The sequence below is a fragment of the Rhinolophus sinicus genome, linkage group LG09 (genome assembly GCF_036562045.2).
Source record: "Rhinolophus sinicus isolate RSC01 linkage group LG09, ASM3656204v1, whole genome shotgun sequence".
In the NCBI taxonomy this organism is placed as follows: domain Eukaryota; kingdom Metazoa; phylum Chordata; class Mammalia; order Chiroptera; family Rhinolophidae; genus Rhinolophus; species Rhinolophus sinicus.
This window is the reverse complement of record NC_133758.1, coordinates 8,256,180-8,274,954: the sequence shown is the minus strand read 5'-3', so window position 1 is coordinate 8,274,954 and position 18,775 is coordinate 8,256,180. Positions and strand designations below refer to the sequence as shown.

The 18,775-nt window shown below is 37.4% G+C and overlaps 1 protein-coding gene across 4 annotated transcripts in view; it reads left to right on the top strand.

Annotated features, from left to right (window-relative positions):
• CDH7 (cadherin 7) overlaps positions 1 to 18,775 on the top strand; it is a 128,199-nt gene that overhangs the window by 81,444 nt on the left and 27,980 nt on the right. For all 4 annotated transcript variants that reach the window (XM_019729337.2, XM_074339864.1, XM_074339866.1 and 1 more), the window contains 4 exons: positions 1,765 to 2,018; positions 15,807 to 15,943; positions 16,941 to 17,062; positions 17,735 to 17,852. In XM_019729337.2, the coding sequence (XP_019584896.1) occupies positions 1,765 to 2,018; positions 15,807 to 15,943; positions 16,941 to 17,062; positions 17,735 to 17,852 (631 nt within the window). The remainder of the gene's footprint in view (positions 1 to 1,764; positions 2,019 to 15,806; positions 15,944 to 16,940; positions 17,063 to 17,734; positions 17,853 to 18,775) is intronic.

The window sequence follows — 18,775 nt, the reverse complement described above, 5'->3', positions numbered from 1 at the left end:
CAGGTGCTGTCTACCAGGTGCCCCAACATTTTCATGTGAAACCTCAGATAAGAATTAAACATTTTCCCACAGTAATTCTATAAAGTTTTCTGTGGTTAAGAAAAACGGTACATTTGACTTTTTTTTCCCCACCTCCCACTTCAGCCATCAGTTTTACAGCTCTTGTGGCCTGGAGAGCTGCTTTCTAGTTTTTTCTAATTAATGAAGAATTTTTTGACCCCTTTCTATGTACCAAATTCATAATAGGCACAGAGAATGCTAGTGATGAACTATACAGTCTGGAGCTTACAATCTACATGATGAGACAGATGTTAAGCCATTAAGTATTTCAGTAAGTGTGTCCTGGTCTTGATATTGAGACTGATATACAAACTGATTTTGAGTATTGATTTATATACTTTCTCCTCGGTATTAACCAGACATGAGCCATGTTATCTTTTTATGTAATATTTATGTGCAAACATATGCACACACATATCACACGTACAGTGTATATTTTTTATTTTTTATATATGTACATGAGTATATGCATGTATGTGTTATATTTTATATAAGTAGTGTATGTATCCTACAGGTTGTATATGTTGCATATATGCAACATGTATGTTGCATGTATGTGTGTTTGTGTACATATATCCTATTTCATATTTGCATAACTACATTCTTTTATTTATTTTGAGATGGACTATATCCATAACTACAGGTGTGCACACACATGCTCATAGACATGGGTTGATGTGGGTTACAATTCTCAACATTACCTGTCAGCCCATTTTTCTTCATGCTTTTTAATTAAATACTGACAATTACTGAAGTTATGCTTTGTATCTGATAGTATTTCTGTCAATTTCTTTTTAAAATTTTTGTTTTACATCTTTAACTGTAAAGACTATTTGGGGGCACTATTTCAGTCGTGAAATAGATTGAAAATCGCAAAAAATTGTGACTGTACCCTTTGAAAAAAGAGAAGCACGTTATTCTAACAAAAACTTCACTGTGTGTGTGTGTGTGTGTGTGTGTGTGTGTGTGTGTGTATTTTTTTAAGCTACCCTGCTCTTTGACTCGGGTCAGTATTTTTGAGGACAGCGTTAGCATGTTCATTCTCTTGAAAAGTTACAGAACAGAGACTCTGGAATGTAGCTGACAACCACCTAAAACAACTAAGGAGAGGGTTCCTGTGTACTGACAGAGGAATAGCAGGGGAGCGACAGTGGGGGCTTCAGTGAGGAGAGTCCCTGGGTTGTCAGATTGCACAGTGTCACGACGCCCCCGATGGTACTGTGACCACATTTGGAGCATCTGAACCCTCAAGATTGTAACGGAATCCCCCAAATCAATGAAAGTCACCTTTTAAATGAGAAAGTACTTCAGTGGAAAGGTACACTTCTCTTTCTGTTTTTAATGTCCCCCCCCCCCCCGCGGATAGTGCAGTTAAATTACATGGTTGAAGATGATTATAGTGATGTTACTACTGGTAAAGGTTTTAAATTTTACCTGTTGTCTTTCAAATAATATTCTAAAGACCTGCGTTTGCCCATGCGGCGCAGGGCAGCAGAGTGGCTTCAGTTGCTCGAAAGCAGGTACGTTTGGGAGCCAGGGAGGCAGTGAGGGCTCTGCCTGGCATTGTCATTTATTACTTTTGAATGCTGGTGGTGCGTTTTGTGCCCGAGCCCTCCCTAGGCTGATTGACGTTCATAAATGAAAAGGCTGTGCTTTCCTGACCACTTCATTGGTGATTTAATTTTCCTAATCACTATCTTGCAGGACCTGGATTTTGAAGCCAAAACAAGTTACACACTACGGATAGAAGCTGCAAACAAAGACGCGGACCCTCGCTTTCTAAGCTTGGGGCCATTCAGTGACACGACGACTGTGAAGATAATCGTAGAAGATGTGGACGAGCCCCCTGTGTTCTCTGCACCCCTGTACCCCATGGAGGTGTCAGAAGCCACTCAGGTTGGGAACATCATCGGCACTGTGGCAGCTCATGACCCAGATTCTTCCAACAGCCCCGTCAGGTAACAGTGGCTCCCTGCTCTCTCTGTCTCTGATTTTACAACAATGTGCTTTAGTCCTAACGCACGTTTCCACAATATGATGCTTTGGGTTCATGGGAAATCAAATCCAATTTTGTGTACGTATTGAGCCATAGCAGCAAGAGCGAAACAGGACCAGCCCAACTTCACATTTTACTGATTCAACACGTGTCACCTGATTTTCCAAAGCCATTACTATGTAGCAGTATTGTGAGGCATCCATTATTATCCACAAGACATAGCTGGTGTTCTTTTCAACCAATTATCCTGAGCTCTTTCACAGCAAACTGTGTTCAGAGATGAAGTGATGCATGTCCTAGTTATAGGATTATGCATGTGTTAGAAAACTAATTGTATAAATAATTGAAATTAGGGATTCATTTTTAGACTAATCTTTTTTTTTTTCTTCATATTGGTCTATTTGGATAGTATATGTTTACTCGGTTTTTTATTAGTTTCACTTATAAAAATGAAATAATGCCTTATCTAGATAGAAGGATTATTTTAAAATGTCCTTTCAGCAGTCCTGTACAGAGACTAGGCAGATTGTTACAACCAACCAGTCTCTTTAGAACTAAGATAATTTAGTCCTAGAGCATTTCAAAGTATCATACTATTCCATTTCACACTTTTTACCTATAACTTACAGTCTGAAGTCTACATATATGTGCTTGTGTGTGCAAGTGTTTGTGTGTGTACATAGGATAAATTATGTCTTTTTAAGTGAATGTTATGTATAGAACATGCTTGAAGTACATTGTGTTACAGGTCATAATTGGGGTTCATAAGTAAGACTTTTCAATGTGACAGTCTGGATTTTGATTACAAAGTCTATGGAGTATAAAAAAAATCAGTGTTTTATATTCAGATATGTTCAGTTTATAAGCTACCCACAGCCTTTTAGGTTTAACTGATACTTAACAATTCTAAGTGCTTTTGATCTAACTTCTGAGCTATGTCTGGACATTGACTACAATGTGTTATGGAAAAATATCTATAATTTAGACAATGATTATCAGTTCAGAAAAGCTCATAAATTTTATCTCCCTAAAATTATAAGCCCATATATATATATATCTTTATCTATCTATCTATCTATCTATCTATCTATCTATCTATCTATCTACCTATCTCTTCTTTCCTTCTCCTTTGTCTGACATTAATATTATAGCCTAGTAAAGAATGGATATAAAATACACGCAATTCTTATTTCAGAACTGAAGTCATGGTCATTGTTTCCCTATCTATATAAGAAATGCAGGCTACATAGATGGCTGTATTTTAAATGCAGTGATCATAAACCTTTTCTAAGATATAATCTGTGCGTTAGAATATTTGTGAATCATACACATACCAGAGAGAATAAGCCTTCCCCTCCGCCCTGTAATAGCCCAGCCTTCAGTGCGTTAAGCTCAACTCCATCCACTACATCTTCTCAACTGGCACAAATTTGAATGTGGGTTTCGTTCTCGCCTCGCATCGCTTAGTGACGCAGTTGTCTCCTTCCCTCACAAACAATCGACCCAGCACAAGTGTAGGCAGCTACTTAGGATCATCTGACTTCGGCGTCAATCAGGTAATTTCATGGGGAGGAAGAGGGAATGCTGTCCTGAGGTTGGTGCTGTGGAAAAAGAAAGATGCACTAGTAAATATCATAATTCAGTACTTAATGAATGAGAGGATTTAAGGAAATTTTGACTTATTGCATTGATATTTTTATCCTGTTTCTTATGTTTCCTTTACCTATTTCTTTATGCATCATCCTGTTAAAGATTTGCAGAGTAAATATTTCACTTTTTGTAGTATTTTATTTGAATAAAAAAAGTAGTGTATAATAATTTGGGGAAGAAGAGGGAGGAGCTGGCTCAAGCGAGTTAGAAATGGAGTGAGCTCCTGGTATGCTCCCTAAAGCACAGAGCTAGAAAGGGCAAAGGGTGACCTCTGCTGATTTTGGAGGCAAAGACCTCTGTGACCTTCATCAGTGAGAGAAGCTGGCCAGCACCGTATATCTACCTTGTTTTCATTTTCTTAAAACTAATGAAAGTGACCTAAAAGTTCAGGTTAGTACTATTTTGTCTCATTCTCTAACCCCTCAATCTCACAAATAGAGAGAGACAGACTTTGTTCAGAGTGGACGAAAATGTTATTTTGCATGTGAATATTTCTGTTGCTTTTTGTAGAATCAGCTTCTTGACTTACGTTTAATACTTGTATTCTTGAAAACATTTATTCACCTTATACCATTTTGTATAAGGTCAGCAAAGTCATTCACAGCTCACATTTTTCTGGATTTGTCTCTCACATCTTTCTCCTTCCCTATCCATTTATGATATCCTGTAAACCAGTCTCCTCGTTCTGTGGTGTGGTGAGTAGATGTGAACTCCTGTGCCTTCTCTACAAGACTGGTCTCTTCCCAGCACTGCTATTTGCCAAGTGACCTAGGGAATGTCACTTAGCCTGCTAAGTTTCCATATAAACCAGTGAAAAGGAAAAGCAACGCTTATCCCTGCTTTACTCCTGGTTTTATGAGGATTAAATAAGAAAGGGAAAGTAACCGATGCTTTTAAACTGTCAATTATGACTTGTTAGGAAGTAGTATCATTTTACATTGCTATTATTATAAGTAATTGTGTTTTCATGCCATTTTTATTTCAAAGTCAATGCCCTGTTCCCCAAAAATAAGACCTAGCTGGACAATCAGCCGTAATGCGTATTTTGGAGCAAAAAATAATGCAAGACCCAGTCTTACATTATAGTAAAATAAGACCGGGTCTTATATTAATTTTTGCTCCAAATGACGCATTAGAGCTGATTTTCTGGCTAGGTCTTATTTTCAGGGAAACACAGTAATATCAGTAAAAGGAGACATATTTCACAAGTAACTATGCTGGCAACCTATATTGAAGATTATTTTGTATTCACATATGTTCCAATGTATAGAAAATATTATGTAATTTTTCAATGGACATAAATGTGTATTAGCCTTGGGCACTCAAGTAATTACCAAAATGTAAGCCTTTCCACAAATGCCAATGCATAGGTAGACAGTGCAGTCTTTTGCGGTCCTGGGAGGTGTTCTCCAGAATGAGATGGAGCCTGAAGTCTTACAATTGTAAGCTTTGTGATTCTACACATTTAGAAATATTGTACCGAGTTCTTAGAAGAATGGAAAAGCAGTATTTGTTCCACTGTAATTGTTTAAAATTAGGCCACTAGGATTTGAATTGTAAAACAGTATGGGAAGTTGGATAATTAGCCTCTGAATTTATTAACATGCTTTGTAGTAGAATACTGAAACCTAGCATATTTCATTTATATGTGGAATATTTACTGATGTGTGCTGCAAGAGATTAGAATTCTAGCAAGAAATACATTGACTTGCCTCCAGCAATGTAAAATGGAGATCCTCATTCCACATGATCCCGGCCTTGCCTAGCGTTTTAAAATGTTTACCTAATTTTGGAGTTAGCCAAAAGCTATGCATAACTCTTCTCTGTGCATCTGCCCTTTCCTTAAGAAAAGAATGGGACACTGAACACCACCCTCGAGCCTTTGGGCTCCTTAGAGGTGTAGTAGCAATAGGCGGAAAGATTAACCGATCCCAGAGCACAGTAGTGACTGGGCAGAATACAACACCAGGTGAAATGTTATGTCCTTGATCTCGCTTGCCTAGCAGCCAGACAGATGACCTAGCCCACTGTTTCAGGTACACTTTGTTTTCCTCTGTTACCAAATAGAAACTAGAAGCCCAAAGTGGAAATTACGTGATACCCGAGGTTACTTAGCCAGAAAACAAATAAGAGGCCATTTTGAAAGCAAAAGTGGATAATTAAGGATCAGCAGGTTCTGGCTTTTTTCTTTTTTTTTTCTTTTTTTGGACCAGTTGTTTATCATTTCATGTAAATTCTGGCCCTACATACCAAATATCATGCTGTGTCTATTGAACTTGAAAGGAAAGATTGTGCTCTGTTTCTGATCATCTTTCTGAAGCGTAGAAACTTCACCTCTGTGTTTCTCATCAATAAGCTGGTAAAACGGTAAGAGCAGGTAAGAGTCTGGAGGACTGTTCATGCCTCATGTCAGCATTGGTGGACTGATAAATGAATCATCACATTAAGAGCCTGGTTTATGCTTGACACTGGGGAAAACACTGACAGGAAAAACAAAGATGAATAAAACATTCCCTCTGACCTCAAGGAACTTGCAATCTGGTTGAAAGAGTAAGATCCCATAAAAGTTAAACAATATGACAGGGGATAGTTCCAGAGCTGTAACATGGCAAATTGTCAGATAAAGAATCACCACTAAGAGTTCACTGGACGTGAAACTTCATTTCAGGGAGTGATGGCAAAAACAGGGAATGAGGATGGCAGGATTTGGACAAGCCAAGAAAACATTATGCGAAATCTGTTTTTATTTTATTTAGTTATGGCCTCAGAATCTAGTGTTCTATTATGAAATCAGCTAATTTATTTCTGTGGGCAGCACAGCGAGCCCAAAGCCCCTATGCCCACAATAGCCAATGAATTGCAACATAATGTTATTACAAGTAAGAGCCCATGAGAAGAGAGGTGAATAAAAATTAATGAGGCTCATTTTCAGCATTTCTAACCAGTTTAAGTACAGCACGACATTTGTGTTTATGTTCAAGGATACTGGGATAATATTTACCTGCAGGCTCTTTTGGTATTCTTGCTATTGTATGTTCTTAGATAAAAGGAGATAAAATAGTATCAGATATTACATTATGTAGTGTGACTAGTCTGAGCACATTTGGGGTATTTGAATAATTCAGTGCTTTTTTTGTAAGTAGCTTGTATGCATGTGTATATTTGGACATATTATTTTGATCTAAATTATTGGTATCTGATTATTCTAAGAATTTTAGCAAGCCAGGTACATACAGAACAGTAGTGTTTCATTTGAAAAGCAGCAGAAATCAATTCCATGAGGAAAATATGAGCTGTAATCTATTTCAAAATGCTACTCAATTTAATATAACTATCATTAATTTTTTTAAATGATCATATGTTCAGGTATGGTGAAAATGAAAAATGTGTTTTTATTAGGCTAGTGTACATAATATCTATCCAGAGATAATTTTCAAAACTGGTTGAGTAGGAGAGTCCTCATTTATTTGAGCCGTTTTTTTCATCTTTTATTGTATTGCTGTAAAATTAGAATGGTACTCAGAGGAAAGATATTTGGAGTTAGCTTTTAGGAAGACTCCAGGTGAAATGAGCTTATTGACGATTACATTTCTCTTGATTTGTCCCTTGCAGTATTTTCCGCATTTAAAATGCTCGTTGAAAAGTCTGATTAATAGAAGAAGACGACATCCATAATGTTTTTGGTGTGAGTCTTTGGGAACAATGCATGAGGTCGAAAGATTAGGGAGCTAATATTTATTTATCTTGTACTCTACTGGAAGCATTCTTTAATTGTAATCAACAGAAATTGGCCAGAGGGAACGGAAACAAAAAGGCATGTATTGAAATAATTGGGGATAGCTCACAGAATTAAAGGGAACATTGAACGTCCAGTCTCAAAGAAGACAGGTGTAAAGGTTTGTCTATCAGTGTGAGCAGTGAGAATGAGCAGGCAGTCCCTACAGGATGGGGCCGTGGGATGGACCAGTGCCAGCCGTTTTGCTGTCTCATAGGCCTCTCTTTCAGCTTCACATTTCTTGGACAGTTTCTTGGCCTATCTTCGGGCATGTGTCCATCTCGTACCCAGGAAGTTCTGGACATCTTGATTTGGGGTATCATCAACTTTGCATGAGACTGGGGAGATTTAAATTCCCAAAGGCAAACTGAGTTGCCACTGTCAGGAGAAGGAGGTGAGGGTACGAACAGGGACAGTGCTGAATACTGAACTCAATCGTTTATTTGGAAGTAATTTATTTCTCATTAAAGTCTTATAAAAGGCAGCGCTATCATTCCTTTGTTATAAATAAACATAAGCTTGGTCACACAGTTAGAAAATGCGGTTCCAGGATTTTAGCAAGGTCTGTATCAAAACCTGCACACTCATAGCACACATACACACACACACACACACACACACACACACACACAGAGGCACATATGCAACAATTTTTTAAGAGATTAAGGTTTTGACTTAAATGATTCGGCTCTTTTTGTTGTTCAGATTTCTCCATGTTTGTTTATTCCATTATCTTTTACCACTTGGGGCGAAGCAATGATGCATTTGTGTTAATCTCACCCCTCACCTGCACATTCAATTTGAGAATCTTGACACGCATATCAATAGCTGGGCCATAAGAATGCCGCTTGTGAATATGAAAAAGAGCATTTTAGTTGATCTCCATGGTTATCTGACAGCAGCAGTGAAACTAATAGGCGTTTATGAGGGACTTGGTTTTGCAGCAAATGTACAGAACACTGAGGCCGTACAGATGTAGACTGTGTGTTCCCCACCCGTCTTGTTGCCTAGCTGTGGAAGAGACCTTACACAAAAAAATTATAAAAAACCCAGGGTTAAATCTGGAAATGAGAAATTATCTTCTAAAACTTTCTTGTTTTGCACATAAAGAAACAGAAGAGTACAGTTAGTGACTGGAAAGCCAAATTAGTACAGTGGGTTAGTGGCAGGGTCCTGGGTCTCATGTCCTTTAATCCCCAGTCTGGTTCGTGGCGGGATAGATAGTACGAGGTTCTTCTGGTGCAGTTCACAGACCATACGTATGCCAGGCTTCCTTAAAAGGGCATGACTTGGGAATTGTTGGTGTGTTTGGTTTAAATAAATTGAATAAAAGAAAATAATTCATTTTTAAAAGAAAGTTGTAAGATCTAGGGAACATAGATCTAAATGTGTCTCTTTCTATTCTTCAGTCCCTCAAGCGTAAAAGAATTTAGTGACAGCCTGCATTCTTCATACAAACAAGGTCCACTTTTGAATTACCTTCATTTGTTGTATTTTAAAAACTGAATGGCTTGATGGACTAAGCTTTAGATATTTTACTTTGACTAAGAATTGGGCTTTTTACTGTTGTTGTGGCTCATATGCTGTACGTACATCCTTAATTTCTCTATACTAAGTGCCCTAATTGTTGGTTTGATCCAGTTACAAAAATATGCAATGGCTATCTATGATAATGAAGGACAGTTGCTAAGGTCAGACACTTAAAAAAAATTTAGAGATCTCAATTTTAACTCGCTCACTTTGCTGATTAATTTGAGCCAAGGGAGTAAGTGCTTGATACTTCTTATAGGAAGTCACATCAGGCCTGGCACTGACACCCCAGGGTCTCTTCATGTCTAATCCTGTGGTCTCTATTCATCTCGCATCCTACTATGTTATTTTTTATGATCTTTTCCAAAATTATTACTGGTGTGACTTAACAGAAACTTGATACTTTTGGAGTGGGGTAAATTGAGGGTAAAGAAACCTCTGAAAAATGAAGGGATACTGGTTTGACAAAAAATTTAAAGGTGTTAGCTTTTCAGATGAAATCTTTCTGCTTTGTGATACAATTCTTGGACTTTCTTGCTCTAAAAGCATTATCCATTTTCCTCAAAATGATGTCTCTTGAACCTTCGTTTGCATCACAAATTAATCAACCACATTCTGTACCATTTGTTCATCTCCACAGGCAGAGCTCCACATCCTGGTGGCCTGAGGGTCTCCGATTATAGAGAGGAGTGCCAGCCTCTGGGAGGGCACTTAGTTCTCAGGTGTTAGGGCTCCAAGGGCCCGAAAGTTGGGGGGGGGGGGCGAGTTGGAGGACAGGCTAAGACAACCCCTCACAGCCTGTGCCTCACCTGGGGGGGGGGTCTTGGAGAGGCCCTGAGAACAAAAAAAGACATGATTTCTGATGCAATTGGAAAGGTTTGCTGCTTTCGTGCTGGGGGATTGTCCTCAAGGAATTGTGGGACTGAAATAATTGGAAGGGAGCAGCAACATGAGAAAAAGCACAGAAATGGAGATGCACGGGATATTTTATGAGTCAGATAATGCATCAGTCTGACTGGCTTAGGGTTTTAGATAAAGGAGCCCTGGGAAACAACAAACAGAAGCTGAGTCACGGAGTTGTAGGTGGCAGAGACTAGAAGCTCAGTTATAGGTAATGTGTTGGGAACTGCAAAGATGGCTCACACAGACGTGGTTCTGACTCTTGGCTTTATCAACAGCCAACTGTGAGACTTTGGAGTCCACTGCCGAAATAGGTGCTAATTGTGCCTGCTCCTCTTAGTTAGAGACTGTGCTCGGCTAATAACAACAGAGCTTACTACTAATGACTTACTAATGAGAAGTCTGGAGCTCTGCATGCAAGGACTGACAGTTTGGCAGCGTGATGTCATCATGGGCCTTGGATTCCTGTACTAAGCGCTCATCGCCTCATATGTACCAGATGGCTTTTGGATATGTTTACTTTGTGTTCATGTCCCAGATGAGGTAGAGGAGAAGGGGCAAAAAATCAAATGCCAGCTGAAATAGCAACTCTCTCCTATCCTCTAAGGAGTTTTTCAATGATGCTCAACCCAACAACTTTCTTTTGTATCTCATTTGCTAAAACTTAGCTATAAGAACACTGCCTCCTACAAGTGTAGTTTTTCAGCTGGACACATGGCCGCCTCTAACAAAAGCAGGGTTCTATTAGTAAAAATTAAGGGCAAGTGGATGTTAGGCATGCAAATTGAAGTCTCTGTTTTACATGACCTTTCATTGTTTAAGGATTAGGAAAAATCAAGTGAACTGTGTTTTAAATACTCAACACATTATAAAAATGGGAAAGTTTAGAGGGAGGGATAGTTTTGGGGAAAGGCTGATGAATCTGTTTTTAGACATCTGATCTTGAGTTGACGATGGTGTAGGTATCTAGAGTAATTTACAAAATCTCAGGGAAGGGACTGAGGCTGGATATGGAGGTTTTAAGCTGTCTGCATAATAAACAGGTAAGGCAGAAGCTTCAACTGCTGTTGCTGCAAAAATATGGGAGTCATCTCTCTAATTGGTTACTCCGACATACAATGAAAGAGGCCAAGTATTTTAGGCTGTAATTTGCAGAAACTAAAGGGATCCAGTGTGGGTCCACACACCACTAACTGCATCAGGAGGTACGTGGAAGATAACTTTTGTTCTTGTTTAGAGCAACACCAATCCCTTCCTGTTCAGCCTCTGACACGGGCATCCGCATTTCTCTTTCCATGGGCCAGTAAATTCAGAACTGCTAAGTGTTGTGCCCCGGACTTCTTCAGGGTCTTTCTTCTCTTTCTGATTCTAATTTGGAGATATTTGGCACCTCTCCCTCAAAAAAGTGCCCATATTTTCTTTATTTCTCTTGGTTAAGGGGTTGCTTTTCTCAGATACCATTACACATTAGTGTCTCATACCTAAATCCTAGCCTTTTGCATTTCCAGAGGGGCTGGTAGAAAATAGGAGACCCCTTTAGTACTGGGTGATCCCAAGTCCTTGTGACTAAGAAACATAATAACCGCAACAGCCGTTCTGGACAGTTTGTCAACTCCCTGATGTGCCGAGGTCTTCCATCTCTTACGCTCCTGCCTCATTCTCTCCCACATCTGCCCGGACTTCATCGGACTCTTGGATAGCAATGTGTTGGTTTCCTCCTAAATGTTTATTATAGGTTGCTATTTTTCTAAAAATATATTTTTTAATTATATGCCATTTCTCGTAAATAGTGTCACATGCAGGTACTCAAGAATAATTGTTGATTGCATGAACAATGAAAGGGAGACATAAGAATGTCAGAATAACCCACAAATTACCAAGTATATACATATGAAGCTGTGTTCTTTAGTAACATCTATGGGAGAATTATAGGTATCGAAAGATATGCACATTTATAAGTGGACGCTACACGGTTTATGATTTAGAAATGACTAATATTTGAATGATAGAAACTTTGGTGTCTATTCTTCAAAACATATAGAGGCCTAGCTGATAAATGGATCTCTAAAAGATTAGAGATTTTTCTGTGAGGGGAATAGAAGTTGGAGACATTTAACATATTAAATGAATTCTCAAGTGTATTGCCCTTTATTCTAATCCTGAGAATTTTGAGACGACTGATAATAGAGGCAAATGATTTAGTCATTGACTTTAGCTCTGTTGGGGATTAAATGAACTGCTTTTGACAGATATACATGTCAAGTTCAAGGACTTTTTTGTTTGTTATAATCTAGAAGTCTATTTGTTCCTGAATATACAGACATTATCAGTGTGATTTGAATAAATGAACAATTCAGGCTGTTAGTACTAGCTTAATTGAAGCATGAATTCGTGGGTGTTAAGTTATAATCCTCTTGTCAAACATTAATATCAATTATCCTATTATCATTGGATAACATATAAAAGTATATATGTGTACATTGGTTATATACATATATGTCTATATCTGTGCATGTTTTAGTATACACACACACAATGCATGCATATATATAGTTATACGTACAGTATGTTAACAATATGAAATATCAGGATGTAATGGCTCGACTCACATAGCATTTCAGAGGAAAGGAATGCAGCTTTCCTATGTAATTGAAAATTAAAGTCTATAACACTAAATACAGTTCTCTCTTGTTTGCATGGCGGTTGTGTGGAAAGTGGATTGTAAAAAGTAAGAATGGAAACATAAAGGATAAAATAATGCAAAACTAATCTAAGGCGGTGGTAACTTGGGCTGGTAGTACATGAGAGCAGTTGTTGACAGTCGTATGTGGGGGTAGGAGAGAAAACCAAGTCAAGGATCAAATCTAGATTTTTATTTTGAGGAATCAAGTCACTGGTGGCGTCATTTTCAGATGGGAAAAAGTGGAGGAGGAGCTGGTTTGGGAGACTGTAGGAATTGTAACATCCATTTGGACTTGTTTCATTTCAGTTCATGTTGTGTATCTACGTGGTGATATGAAGTGGGTACTTCAGTACATTAGTCAAGGGGGCCAAGGAGATTTGATAGACATTTTGGAGCCATCAAAAATATACAAGGTACTTAAGTCATGTGACTATAAGTTGCCAAGAAAAAGTGTTTATATCATAAAGAGAAGAGAACCCACAGGAGAGCTGTGGGCGAGTTCAAGTCATTGGAGATCTTGAAGAGGAATGACCAGGCAAGGTGATGGAAAATGGGCAGATGGTGAGGTTAGGGCAAGACAGGGAAGGTGTGGTATTATTAGTGCGGACAAAGGGAGGATGTGTTTGGAGGAGGAGTGAGTCGTCAGCTGTACATATGTAAGTGAGATAGACAGTAAGGAAACAGCAGAGAAGTGAGTAGTGTATGTGACGCTATGACGCCAATGATGAACGTGCCACAAATGGAGGACGCTTGTGTTTTTTGTTTGTTTGGTATATATATAAAAATATTGTTTGGTGTATATATAGTTTGGAGATATATATATATCTATATATATCTAATTTTATATATATAATTAGATATTTTCTCTCTTATACAGCTTTATAAGAATCAAAAGCAAATGTTATATATACGTGTATATATACATACATGTGTATATATACACATATACATATATAATATATACATATGTATACATACACATATATACATATATACATATATAATATACATACATATTATATATATACACATATACATATATATTTATATATATATATATATAAAAAAAACACATTTGCTTTTGATTCTAATAAAGCTGTATAAGAGAGAAGATACCTAATTCCAAGGAAAAGCATTCTTGAGAAGGTCAGATCAGGTGGGATATGCAGCTTAAGTGGGATGATTGAGTTTTGATTTTGAGTAAAGACTGGCTGTAATAAAAGGATGGTAAGGAGGGAGTATGGGGAATCACAGTAAGATTTATGTTCCTTTCATGTCCCACGGATAACATATCTTATAGGTGAGAATGAATACATTTTGTACTGCCAATATCATTTCCAAACTTTTTAATATTCTTTTTCTTTCAAAACTCTTAACTGTTTCATAGACTATGTCATCAGACTTTACTCAGAATCTGCCATTAGCTATCAACCACCAAAAATACAGTGAGCACATGCTTCACTTAGGATTTCAGTACCCAGATCAGGTGATTTCTTCCCACCATGACTCCTGGCATGATGATTAGTAACTGATTCAGCGACACCCATGACCATCAGACTCATTGCTGTCTTACTCTCTTGGTCTTCTTGGCTCCTGTGATCTGTTCCTCTGCCCCAATTCAGTCACAGTCTTATGAGCATGCTCTGGGCTTGTTAGCTCCCATACACTTACTATTGTTAAAAGCTACTTCAAGTGCCTCACTCTCTGCCCGCCACCGCCCACTCTAGCAATTCTGCATCCTGATCAAGACCGGCACTCTGTTGATGCTACTGGCAGCTTCTCAACATCTGTGTTTTATTTCGTCAGTTCTCTCTTACCATCTTACATAGCACGAGCCTTCATTATTATCACTGTGCATAGATCCTTTCCTCCTTACCCCTCACCCCTTCCATTGTCCACAACTGGTTAAATCCAGCCCTACGCCCTTTATGGACCTTCAGACACATAGACGAGAATGGAGTAAGACAAACAAGATGACTGGTTGCACATTAAATTAATGAGCACAAACCTCAGGGGCAACCCACAATGCTTAGCTCTCCTCTTTCACGTGTGCTTGTGCATGTTTATGTCCATTCTAAAAACATTACTACCCTCTCCTTCTCCTCAAACTACCTTCTTCGCCATGCTGTCTCAGCTGGTAACCTTGTCTCATATGCTGTTGAGAATATAGAAGCCATCAAAAATAACTTCCTTATATTCTCAACACTGAAACGCCTAGTACTGCGTAAAGACAATGATATTTGTTGGTTTATGGTTAATTTTCTAACATTTTCTGTTGCCACGTCTTTCCTTTTCATGTTTCTTCTTTTCTGTAATACAGCAGAGTTGGAAATGAATTCTATTTAATAATAGAGAACTACTGCATAAACTTAAAACACTTGCTCAACCTAAATAGGGTGTGTATTTGTTTATCTGTTTGTTCTTTTGTTTATTTATTTCTTTACAAGTGAGCGCCATTATTTCACCCAAATAAAAAGTCTGAGTGGAATCTGAAATTACTCATTTCTGTTGGAAGAATGAATTTTCTGTATTGGAACAAATGATTACACACAATAAGAATACAAGTAGAGCAGTGGTATTTCACTAATGTTTGGAGAGTGGATCTTTTCTGAAAAGTTTTTACCCATCAGAGTAGTCATGACCTTTTAGGGGTTCAACTTTGAAACATCTATGGAACCCAAGTCCAGACCCCTGAATGAGAGATACACACACAGGAAAAAAAGGATTAAGATCAGGTTGGTATTATCGAGACGAATAATGTTACTAAGTGTATATGAATAGGCAAGGTGCTGTATGTTTCATGTTAGAGGGACCCATAAGCATGACCAGGGTGTTGTAAATGGTTTTTAGAAGCCAAAATAATAATAATAAATGAATTATTTGAAGTTTATAATGGCATATTCAAAGCTACTGTGACAATCACTGTACAATGGTGTTTATTTTGTACCACCTGACAGAAAAGCAAAGAGATTTCTGACAAGCAGGTTAAGAACCAACCATAATGTTAGTGAAGTTTTAAACTAAGTGTCGTGCATTTATGTCACTAATATGACAATGAACGGGATTTGGAGTCAACGGGATTTGGTCACTGGCTGTGCAATTAATGAAATAAATTTTGCAAATCATAATCACACATAAATGTTGAAGGTTCTTTGTTTTTTGTTTTTTTTGTGTGTGTTTTTTTTTGTTTTTGTTTTTTAATGTTCAATTAGGTATTCAATTGACAGAAACACAGACTTGGAAAGATATTTCAATATCGATGCCAACAGTGGAGTTATCACAACTGCCAAATCATTGGATCGGGAGACAAATGCTGTGCATAACATCACCGTCCTTGCAATGGAGAGCCGTAAGTTGTAGGTTTAAAATTAAATTAGGATGGATGACACTGAGCGTGGACAATGGGTTGTTATGAACTTAGAGTTTCAACTTGAATTATACGAGGTGCTTATTTCAATTGAACAGAAACTTGGAAATCCCTAATGTTAAGATATGACTTAATATGTATTGATTCTATATGCAAATACTTACAAAGTTAATAAAAAGAGAAGACTACTATAAAATAATGAGTCTGAATTACCTTCAGAGAGCTTCTTGTTGTTTTGTGGTCCTATTTCATATGCTGCATTTATGCTGACATGGAGTTAGTGAAATAGCTGACAAAAATTAGTATATAAATGGATTTCTGAGACATCCAGATTTGCATATTCTGATATTGAACTAATTTTAGTTCCTAATAAAAACATTTAAAGAACAATGTATAATTATAATACATTACTGTATACTGGGAGTGCCAGAGAACTGTATACACATGACTTGTGTTTATCTTTTTTTATTGGTATATAATTTTAATACAGTTTTTTCCTTTCTTAAAATGTGTATACATTTTTGGCACCCTCTGTGTATTATATACATATATAGTATATGCACATATATAATATGTATATTTTATATGTATATCCATACACATAGGAGCTCTAGTATCAAAGAATATTGAAATGCATGATTTATTGTTCATTCTTTTGACAATTTTCTTATCAGGGACTGAAGAGATACTATCTCTATATCTCTGTCTAGATATGTTTTTATGGCATTTGGATCCGATTTTCTGTAGCACCCTTTGAAGTCTACAGTGTTATTTATGATTGCGGATTTTATTTGAGGACTAGCCCTTTTCTTATTAGAATTATGCTTGGAATAGGCAGAGCATTTTGTTTCTAATATGTTTCCCGAGTAAAAGGAAACATATTAAAAAGTTTGACTAGACGTAGTTCTACTGAGTAAAAGGCAGCGGAATAACAGCATTACTCTGAGAATAAATGACAAAAGCTTTTCCTCCTGATTAGAGAATCCATCTCAAGTAGGAAGAGGCTATGTGGCTATCACCATCCTGGACATCAATGACAATGCCCCTGAGTTTGCAATGGACTATGAAACCACTGTGTGTGAAAATGCCCAGCCAGGGCAGGTAAGAAGCTTCAAACCACCACGCTCCTCATTTGTGACTGCCTTAAAAAGCACCAGCAGCAGCTGCCTTTGAAATTCTGCCAGCTTTAAGATAAAATATAATCAGCGTGTTTCAGCAAAACTAACACTTTGATGTGGAGCATAAACTAATATTAAAGGAACTTTCAAATTCTGGTTTAATTGGGATGATGAAAATTCCTCAAGAAGAAAGGTAAACATTGTAAAAGCTGGGGCAAATGGTTAAAGGCTTAACCTCCTTTAAAGGAGAAATACAGCATATGAAGCCTGATGGGGCTGTTTCCCAGCATTACACAGCAGGGCTTAAGTACCTTGAAGTTCTGAGAATTAAATGTGGTTTAATCTTGGTGTGGTTTGTGCTACACATTCATATTGCTCAGTGTCTTGTGATCTTTACTGAAGTGGAATAATCGATCGGCAAGCTTATTATTTCTGAGGTTCACAAAGGTAAGTTCAAACATGAATTTTGAAAAGGACATGGCTTGTTTTTCAGAGCCCTTTTGAGACTGGGTTCATATCGGTGTATCTGGTCCTTCCCCCCGGCTCACTCAGGAAGGTGGTACTTCTTAGAAGGTGTAACATTGCTCTGTCCTGCCTCGGAAAACCTCGTAGAGCACACCAGCATGCCCTCTTGTTTTACCTTCTCTGTCCCTAGGTTATCCAGAAAATCAGCGCTGTTGATAAAGACGAGCCATCCAATGGACACCAGTTTTATTTCAGCTTAACAACTGATGCAACCAACAACCACAACTTCTCATTGAAAGATAACAAAGGTAAGGTGTTATTGTCACCAATGGAGGCAGCAGGTATAAACTTTAAACAAGTGCTTTTGCTCACAGAAATGCTGATGATGGAATATGAATATGAATATGAATATATATATATATATATATATATATATATATATATATATATATATATATATCAGTAAGGACATTAATTAAAGGGCAATAAGGCCCTCAAGTAATTTTTATCTATGGATTTGCTGTCATGAAGAAGAAGTTTGCTGCTTAAATAACTTTAGGCCTAAATCCAAATAGGGAGGAAGCCAGAACCAAATCTCTCTGTCATTTCTTCTAGACATTTTCTTCTTAATTTGCATGCTACCTTTCTAGCTAAATTATTTGGTCAGCTGAGGGGCAGTTAAATGCCTTCATCAGGACTATACTACGTAGGTATAACTTGAGACATCAGGAAAATAATTGGACTTTACACATTTCAACCTAAATCAACATTGACTATATATTTTCAATAATTTTCAATAACTAATGTCAGTTATTTTTTTTATTTTAATCTAAAAATAAAGGTAATCCATGCAAATAGTAAAAAATATATATATACCCCTGATGCAAAAAAAAATATTTAAAAAAACAGAAGAATTACCTGTCATCCCAAATCCCATTTTTCTGCTGTACAGGTGAACACACTTACCAGTTTCCTATGTGTCACTATAGAAACAATTTTACAAATACCTGTAAGTAAATTCTGGTCTTGCTTAATTAGATATACATATAGCCATAGGTATATATCTATATCCAAATAAAATGATAGACATATAGACAGTATATAGACGATTATAAGAACTTTTAAAGTAACTGTGATTAGTTCTCCTATGTGTCATCATCCCGTACCACCATTTTCAGGACATAATTGAAAGATTTCTCTAAGTCCAGAGCTCCCTAGACTGGAAGGCAAA